The sequence below is a fragment of the Labrus bergylta genome, chromosome 15, assembly GCF_963930695.1.
Source record: "Labrus bergylta chromosome 15, fLabBer1.1, whole genome shotgun sequence".
NCBI lineage: Eukaryota > Metazoa > Chordata > Actinopteri > Labriformes > Labridae > Labrus > Labrus bergylta.
Window position 1 is genome coordinate 3548709 of NC_089209.1, and position 10000 is coordinate 3558708.

Below are 10000 nucleotides of genomic sequence, written 5' to 3' on the forward strand. Positions count from 1 at the left end.
AAAAATGTCACACCTCAGGATGTTGGTCGTTACACCTGCAGACAGTTCAGATCAGGAGAACAACATGGTCCAGATGCTAAAGTTTTTCTGTCTGTTATTGATGGTAAGTACTGACAAACAAATGTTTTCTGATCAAACAATATACTGAAACATGACAATATTTATGAACAACGTCTAGCTAGAGTAATCCACAGAATATTTATGATTACAGTGAAAATGTTAAATTAACTCCTCTTTTCTTTCTCTCTCATTTTCACCAGTTGAGTCTCATGGTCCCGTCTTCTTTATCTGCTATGTGTTGACATATTCTGGGTGTTGGCACTCAGTAGAGTGGCTGTATAAAGGTCATATGAAAGACACAGAGACAACACAGCACACCTGTTCAGCCGACGTGTCATTACCATCTCCTCTTCCTGATCAGAAGTCAAACCTTGATGAGTCCCTGTATTGTAAGGTGACAGATGTTAGGAGTGGACAAACACTGAGACTTAATGTCACACATCAGTCCTCGCATGAGGAAACAGGTAATGGTCTTATTAGATTAATCTTCTGTTCAAAGATTACATCATACTTTCCAATTTACTCATTTACTCTATTTCAATATGTTTATAGTATTTAACCTCATTTCTTCTGTTTTGTTTTTTTACATGATATTAATCAAAAGGAAAAGGAGGCACATCATCAGAGGGAAAGGAAAAAACAAACGAGGAAACTCTGACAAATCCAGGTAAAAATGAAACTTCTTATATCTCTTCTTCCTCATGACGCCTGAAAAAAAGGAATTTAACTAAAAAAATATAGCTGTTGTTGGAGACATTCTGAAAATTCACTTGCGCTTGAGGCTCACTCTGCTGACTGGCTGCAGTATAGGTCATAAACTACGCCTCCTCCAACAGATTGGACATTGGTCAAACTAGGGAATCAAATGACAAGTCAAGTAGGCTACATTTTTCTACAGAGGAAACAAAAACTTTAAAACAATGTCACAAAAGGCAAGATTAAAAGATGGCTGCCGTGGTGTGAGTGTCTCTAACAAGCTGCAGTCTGCTGGCTCAAACATTTCTCCATTGAGGTCCTTCTGAGACATATTTGAAACTTAAATATCTTGACAACAATCACAGCAACTTGTGACATCTCTGAAACCTGATCAGGAGCAACTTTTTTCACCAAACTCACAAGACAAACAATCTACTCACTGTGAGAGGTCATGGAGACAGGCCTCACAATGGCTCAAGAACCTGTCTCCTCTCAAACTATCTGAGAAGGGATGCAGCAAATTAAGCTCGATATGATATCACACATGGATTTAAAAGGTGAAACTATTAAAGCCAGCCTTAACAAAATAGAAAGCTCCGTATCTACACTCGAGTGCACATCTACCCGGACTTCAGTGCTGCTCTTGTCCAGAAACGCAGACAGTTTGATACGATTAAGAAAAGGCTGCGGGACCTGGACTTCAAATACTCCATGATTTTCCCCTGCTCGCTGAAAGTGTTCCATGATGTTAAGACAAAACTTTTTCGCTCCCCCGAAGAGGCTGAGGCTTTCTTCGGCGACGCTAACTCCCCATAGCATGAATGCTAACCTGAACACTTCTCTCTGACAGACGCCTTTTGCTCTCTCCTGATCTTCTATACTCTCAGTACATTATTCATCTGGCCTGAACGATATGCTGACTGATTCGGTTTCCTATCATTTTAATGCCTGTATTTGTGTTCTGTTTGTGCAACAACTTTTAAAGTTGTCAACAAGTTGATACTTGCTCACCAAGTCTTGCTGTCAAAAGCATGACTAGTTTGTTTGCCGTAAACAGTGTCGCAAACTCAACTGAGTTGCAGCTGTCGCAAAACGTAACGTAGCCGGGCTCAGAGAAGATAAACGATGAGTTAAAGAAAATGTATGTGCAACTGTCAAACCACCGTAGTTACGAAGACTTATAAGTAAAATGAAGATAACATAAAATAATGAATGCATCCAAAGTTATTTCTGGAACGTTTTGTAGCCGGATGCAGTCTCTTTGTTTTCTTGATGCCTCAGTTTAGGCCACGCCCCCCCTAATTTATCACTCTCTTGCTCATTTCCGGACCTCTTGTTTGTTTCTGTACCCTCTCTCTATGAGCTATGCAGACTGAGCTGCTAGTCTTGTTCCAAAATGCAGCTTTTTTGTTTTTGTTTTATTTTATTCGCTTTATTTTGTTCTGTTTCTTGTCTTGTGTATGTGTCTCTCCTGCTCTCTCTCCCAGACTCGTCCCCCATCCCACTCCACCCCATTATCACTTTCAATCTGATATATAATTGATAAAGCTAAAGGCATAAGAATTATACACTTGAATATCAGGAGCCTTCTTCCAAAAATGGAGTCTGGGTCGCCCAGCACAAACCTGATGTTCTTACCTTTTCAGAAACATGGCTGCACAGCAAAATTTGTGACAATGAAGTTGAACTTGATAATTATATGTTATATAGAGCTGACAGGGGCACAAGAGGAGGAGCTGTGGCTATATATATGTTTCTTTTCATTTTGTGTCTGAACCTGCCACTCCTAAAGTACCCCATTCATTCTTTGAATGTCTTTTTGTTAAGTTAAGACATCTCATTATCGGAAGTATATACAGACCCCCACCTGTTCATCCCGAGTCAACCAAATGCATAGTATCTGCCCTTACTTCATTTGAACATCCGTGTGAAATGATTTTCCTAGGCGTCTTCAACAGCAACTGGCTAGACCGCTCTTCTTCACGTGATAAAAACTTGCTGAACAGTATAAATTTAATCCAGCTGATCAACGAGCCTACCAGAGTTCAGGACCCTAAGTCGAAGTCATTATTAGACTGGATCCTTGTCACTCATCCTGGCAGAATTATTAAATCTGGTACTCTGATTGTTTTAGTGACCACTCAGCTATATTTTGTTTGTGGAAGATTAAAACCCCCAGTCTTCCTCCAAAATACATTAGATTTAGACAATGCAAGAACATTCATTGAGATAACTTTATATATGACTTGGTCAAAATAAACTGGGACAGGTTTCAATTTATACCCAATGCTGAAGATGGCTGGGATTATTTTCATTCTGAACTCACACGAGTTCTTGATAAACATGCCCCCTGGAGGGAAGTCAGGGTCAAAGGAAGACATTTGCCTTGGATCAGTTCTGATCTGATTAGTCTGTTCAAACAACGGGATAAAACCTGGAAGATATACAGAAAAACCAAGGACCCTGACTGCCACAACTACAGATCCTTAAGAAACTTATGCAAGACAAAAACACGTAACGCTAAATCAGACTTCTACAAAAAAAAAATCTCTCAGAAAATGTGCACAGTAAAATTCAAAATAAGTCAAACAAAAACATCACTACCCAGATTCGATTCGATTCTTGTTCCCAAACCCAATAAAGAAATCGGCAGACGAGCATTCAACTACAAAGCTCCCTCTGACTGGAACAATCCACCGACAAACATCAGAACAATAAATTCACTACACATTTTTAAAAAGTCACTGCTACCTTTTCTCACAAAACCATGTTGCAGCTTCTAATGGTAATGTCTTCTTACCCCTCTAATATCTTGATTGCATATGTCACTATGTGCATCTACCTCTGATGACTTTGTGTGGGTGCTGTGGCTTTGCGGGAGGGATACGTGGGCGGATGGGTGTTTGAGAGCCTTTATGTTTATTTGTGTATTTTGTGCTTGACTGTCTGTATCACACTGTAATGTTGTGTTTTTGTTTTTGTGTTGGACCCCCTCGAAAACGGGATGGTTCATCTCAAGGGGCAATCCATCAAATAAACAGAATTTCTCACATTAGCAATGAAAAGCAAGCTTGATGAGGTGGGTTTGGATCAATTGCGATGTTGAAAAATGAAGTCAATGCAGAAGTGCAAAATCCTGCAGATAGTCGAGTGATCACTAGAGGCTACAAGAGGCCCAGATGTCACACACACAGCCAATCAAAGCATTACAGCAAAAATAAACATGCCTCAGCTCCAGCTCTCAGCCTGTCATTAGGTTGACTGAAAGTTAGGCTGAGACAGGATTTCCAACATGCCCCTGCAGTAGCGGATGGATGACACCACTCAGGCTTCGCCCAATGATATTCACAGTCTATTCTATTGTGCTGACTATTTAAATATCTGTCTGTACCTCCTCATGAAGTCTACAAAAATACAAATGTCAGATCAACTCTTTGCTGCATTTAGAGATATTCAAGTTTTAAAAAGTACAAGCTGCTTCTTTTTTAATTAATCATTTTGAACAAACACTGCAGCTTAATGCGTTCTGTGTTTTCAGTCTCTTTTACAGGTTTGCTCAGGTTCATTATTTTCTGTGTGCTGTTAGCTGCACTCATCATCATCGTTGTGGCAGTCAACATATGGTCATGGACTAAAGGTGAGGAACTTTTCAAATGTCATTTTTTTATTCATTTGAATATTTGTTGAACCTGGATTTTCAATATGAACTCTTTTGTCTCTACAGAGAACAAACCTCAGACGGATCCCAATGCTGTGAGTTTAACAACTGAATAATCAGCCGTTTGTTTTTGTGCTGTTCAAAGGTTCACTGCTGTTCTTTAAATAGAGTAAAGCTGTTCTTAATCCTAAAAGGCTGCAGGAAAACTGAGAATATATTATCATTTGATCAGATAATGTAGTTTTTTTTTTCCGAAGGTGCAAAACGATGAAGATGAAGACGAAGACGATGGGTCAGTCGTCTATGAAAACTCTGGAGGCCATGATGCCTCGATAGGAAACCAATGAGCGACAACATCAGGACCTGTAACATCTTAAAAAGTGTTCAACATGAAACATACTTTTCATGCTTTTTCATTTTAAGAATTTTCTTCCAGTTTAACCGTTTGCTTTTTAAAAAAAAAAGCTGTGACACACCAAGGAGATCATCGGCCATCAGTGAGCGGTTGTCGCCCTAGTTTTTGCAGTGTGTCCAGCTCTGTCACCACCCATCGGCCCCATGTCGGCCTTTTTTTGGCCGATTCGAAATATTGAATTGCAGTCGCTGTGGGGAATTTCTCTTATTGGCTGTTGGGAGGTTTCATTTCTCTCCAGCTCTCTCAGGTTCAGTAAAGCCTCTTGAGCATGTCTCTGTAGTCTCCATGCTTTCACCCATTAGTGCGGTTTCTCCTTATTTGTCTCCTCCTCCTCTTCTTTTCTTTTTCCACTAAAAGACCAAGAGCTGACAACGCCAGCGCCATCTTCAACTTTTTATCAGACATTATTCTCCATTAATAGACGACCTATAATACGAGTGGTGAGCGACAGCGTCTTTTCTTATCATAACAAGGGACTACCGCCCCCTGCTGGCATGAAGAGTTATTTCCTCTCACGTGCAGAACATACGTGGTGGTTGGCTGTATACTGTAGTCTTTGCGTTGTGTTCAAGTGCAACTTTTTGGCCAAGACGTGAGGAGACGCCACAGGCTGCCTTCATCGTCACTAGTTCTTTGCCGTCTGCTTGGTGTGTCAGGGCTTTGAGATTTCAAACATTTATTTTAAGGAAAAGCTTTGTCATCAATTTTTGTAACCACACAAAAGAAACTATACCACTTTTATTTGTATGATTTAAAAACAGTTATGGTCACCAGTCTTGTTTCTTCTGCAAGCCTCATTAATGACCCCCAACAGACCCACACACACACACACACACACACACACACACACGTAACACACACACATACCCACAGCATACACACGCACACAGAGACTCTTGTCCAGCCCCACAGTCAGAGAACATAACAGTGATGTGAAAGCTAATTCAGATTTTATGTGACATTAACACACTGGTTGGATGTTCATACTGTAAAATATTTGCTCTGTAAATCATGAACATACCTGCAAAACTGTACAGCTCCATCGCTGCATTTTCTTTACATTTTGTCTTCTTTATATTCCGTCATATATATTTTTTTATTGCTTTTTATCTTTTTATCTTTTTTCTATTTAAGTCCCCTGCCAGTGGGAGCACTGCTGTTTTTATAACCTTTTACTATTTTAGCTCTATTTCTGTGTACAGTATTTTGCACCAAAACACCAAAGTCAAACTCTTGGTATGTGTAAATGTACTTGCCAATAAAACCTGTTCTGTTCCTGATGTTCAAATGTAATTAATTGAGTGAGTGTCTCCATTAAAACTAAAAGTTTCATGGTTTTAATTTAACAGTGCAGTGTTTTCTCTCATGTGTTAAGTAGGGCCCGACCGATATGGATTTTAAGGGGACCATACCAATACCGTTATTGGGAGAGAAGAAAAAATCACATATCGAAATATCAGCCGATATATTTCTTGAATCTATGTTTGATCGGTATAGATAGATAGATACATACACATTTTAACATGTATCCCTCAAATGCAGTTATCAAACACTTGTGGAAAACATATATAATGCAGACAAGATGCTCACTCAAATGGAAAGTAACTGAACATGTTCATGCGTCACCGCTTGACCCTCTGCAGAGTGATGATGCTTGTTGTAATCCATATAGCGCCCTCTGCTGGTGAAAGAGAACTGCTAGTGTAACACAATGATACCCAAACAAAATGCTATTTGACTGGTGAATAAATCTAGTGATATCAGCACATATTCATAACAGCAGACGAACGTCACTTCCGGCTCGCCAGAGTGACCACGCCCCCGTTTGTATCGGCGGTAGATTAGAAAACACTGCTAGCCGTGCGATTTAACGCGATTGCGAAGCTTTTTCTACGTCAAACTATTTTAAAAACACAATTTAGTATCAGGTTTTCATTTCCAAAGGACAAAGGAGGGTAAAAGAAGAGCTGTGTGTGTTTGGACTGAAACTAGAGGGGATTAAAGTGGTAAATTGTGGGACCTCTGTCGTGTTCCTGCTGGCTTTAAGGCAGCGATCGTCTGTTAACAGATTCTTCACACATTCATTCACTAACGTATTAACAACGTTTCAACTGTCACGTCTCATAAATATGTTGGTGAAAATGTCTCTAAACGAAGGAACACTACACCAAATCCTCTTACTGAAAAATAAATGTCAAAATAAAAAGTTCTCTATCTCGATATAACACGTCGTCTCGCCCCACTCATCATTATTTACACTCAGGTATGAAGACAAAAGGTTTTAATATCATCCAGGTGACTTTACATGTGTTATTCTAAATCAGCTGATAACTCAGAGTTTATGTAAACGTCTGTAACCTCTCCATTACAGCTCTGAACACTGTTAGAAACTATTACAAATAAAGATTATTTAAAAATAAAGATCCCTCTCAGGTAACTCGGTTAATAATGACTCATCAGGTGTTTAAAGTCAGTTTCCTCTGATGACTCGTTTAAGCAGTTTGATGGAGAGAGATTGAACATACACTCACGTACGGCGCCGCCACTCCCTACACGCAGAACACGCGCTGTGCGTAGGGCCCCACGATCCATGGGGGGCCCCACGATCCATGGGGGGCCCCATTTTGCGCAAGGGGACGCATTCTCTGCAAATGCGCAAAGGATGCGCATCGCTGCTGTGAGGCGCGTAGAGCACCAAGTCAGCCCGAGGCAGGAGAGAAAAAAAAACAGACGAGTAATCTGACACCGCACGCAGCATCTGACCAATCAGCGGTCAGACAGGCAGTTGGATGCAGGTGGAGAGATGGCCTCCAAACAACAATATGAATCGGGAGCAAGCAAAAGAAAGAAAAAGTCAAAACCAGAGGAGGCCCGTGCTTCACTTGAAGGTATGTTGTTGAAATAAAAAATAAAAACTTTCAGGCATAAACACCCCAGCTGCTATTCTGCTAATCATGAGACAGAAGAGAGGATCATTCTGTCTACATGTGGACTGGAGATTAAATGTTCCAGCGGCCCTGATTATCATTTATTGAATGTCTTGTTAACTGCATTAATTCACCTCTGTTGAAGAAGGAGTGGTTAACTGACCAGTTGGTGGTCGTATGTTGGCTCAGGTTTATAGCCTATCAATCTATGCTATCAATAGAAGTTTTGGGCTATTTTCATGGAGGTAAAATGTCGCCATCTCTTGGTGAATTTAATTCATAACAGTCATATAAGATTAGATAAAATAAGATAAATTAAGATAATCTTTTATTTGACCCACAATGGAGACAGTTAAAGCGTTGCAGCAGCAAACAGCAGAGTAGGAATATAGAACTGAAGTATAAAAATAAGTATATAAAAATATTTAAATATAGAAATATCATCAAATCAAATCATAATGAATATTATTATTAGTTGTAGTCGTATTTGCATTAATTGCATTTTAATCTTTGTGAGGCTAGTATTTACATTCATTTCATTGTGTAATTTACCATTAAGACCAAAACAAATCTTAATAATCTGCTTGTATGATGGATTTCTTGTCATAACAGGGTCAATGCTGAAGTTTGTTACTAAGGGTGACACGGAGCCATCAAGCACCATGTCTACTGAAGCAGCCCCAACCAGCATGTCACCAGGGCCATCAAGCACCATGTCTACTGAAGCAGCCCCAACCAACACGTCACCAGGGCCATCAAGCACCATGTCTACTGAAGCAGCCCCAACCAGCACGTCACCAGGGCCATCAAGCACCATGTCTACTGAAGCAGCCCCAACCAACACGTCACCAGGGCCATCAAGCACCATGTCTACTGAAGCAGCCCCAACCAGCACGTCACCAGGGCCATCAAGCACCATGTCTACTGAAGCAGCCTCAACCAGCACGTCACCAGGGCCATCAAGCACCATGTCTACTGAAGCAGCCTCACCCAGCACGTCACCAGGGCCATCAAGCACCATGTCTACTGAAGCAGCCTCACCCAGGACATCACCAGGGCCATCAAGCACCATGTCTACTGAAGCAGCCTCACCCAGCACGTCACCAGGGCCATCAAGCAGCATGTCTACTGAAGCAGCCCCAACCAGCACGTCACCAGGGCCATCAAGCACCATGTCTACTGAAGCAGCCTCACCCAGCACGTCACCAGGGCCATCAAGCACCATGTCTACTGAAGCAGCCTCAGCCTCACCCAGCACGTCACCAGGGCCATCAAGCAGCATGTCTACTGAAGCAGCCTCACCCAGCACGTCACCAGGGCCATCAAGCACCATGTCTACTGAAGCAGCCTCACCCAGCACGTCACCAGGGCCATCAAGCACCATGTCTACTGAAGCAGCCTCACCCAGCACGTCACCAGGGCCATCAAGCAGCATGTCTACTGAAGCAGCCCCAACCAGCACGTCACCAGGGCCATCAAGCACCATGTCTACTGAAGCAGCCTCACCCAGCACGTCACCCGTCACTCATCAAAACATACCTCCGCTCATCAATGGCGCGAGAACGCTTGAGTGGCCTAGATTTGAGGAGCGTGGCAACTCTGTTTGGGCTATGAGGGCCATGCAGTAGGGTAGGAAAGAGTTCTGTGAGTGGAGGGTGGTGAGAGGTAGTGTGAAGGGTTGTAGCTGTGGGACGCCAGTGCTCACTGTCCAGCCTCCCTGAGGTGTGTTGGACTAGTAGAGGAGGTGGCAGGCTACAGGTTTGAAAGAGTTTTGTTTATTAGTTCAATTGATTCTACGTTGATGTTTGAATTGATAATGTAGATTAATAATATGTATATTTATAAAAAGATTATCGTTGAATCAAAAAGGTGTTCCTCTGTTACTTGGAGTTGAGAAACTTCACAAGCTTGACTAGTTACACTTCCTGCCCTGCAGTGACTCTGACCACAGAAGCCAGATCATTCAGAGCTGCCACTGATGTGAGATAGATAAACACTCTGCTCAAGCATGTTTCATTCATACATATATAATGAGCTCATCCGTATATCATGTATGCATGAGTATGTATCTGTACGCATTTAGTTATGTATATGCATGAGATTATGTTTGCATGTTAAGGTGTTTAGTGTGAATTTATATGTATGTGCAGGCAAAGTATTCAACTTTAGTGTTTCGTTCCGTCTATGTCTGTTTCCTGTGGTTTGTCTTGTGATATTTACCTGTGGGTGTCAGATTGACCTTGT

The 10000-nt window shown here is 41.5% G+C and overlaps 1 protein-coding gene across 4 annotated transcripts in view; it reads left to right on the forward strand.

Annotated features, from left to right (window-relative positions):
- Positions 1-10000, forward strand: part of LOC109999859 (uncharacterized) — a 44591-nt gene that overhangs the window by 19472 nt on the left and 15119 nt on the right. For 2 of the 4 annotated variants that reach the window (XM_065963990.1, XM_065963991.1), the window contains exons 2-4: positions 1-103; positions 261-524; positions 665-727. The exon at positions 1-103 is cut by the window's left edge. In XM_065963990.1, the coding sequence (XP_065820062.1) occupies positions 1-103; positions 261-524; positions 665-727 (430 nt within the window). The remainder of the gene's footprint in view (positions 104-260; positions 525-664; positions 728-10000) is intronic. The other 2 variants (XM_065963988.1, XM_065963989.1) reach the window with 1 other exon arrangement.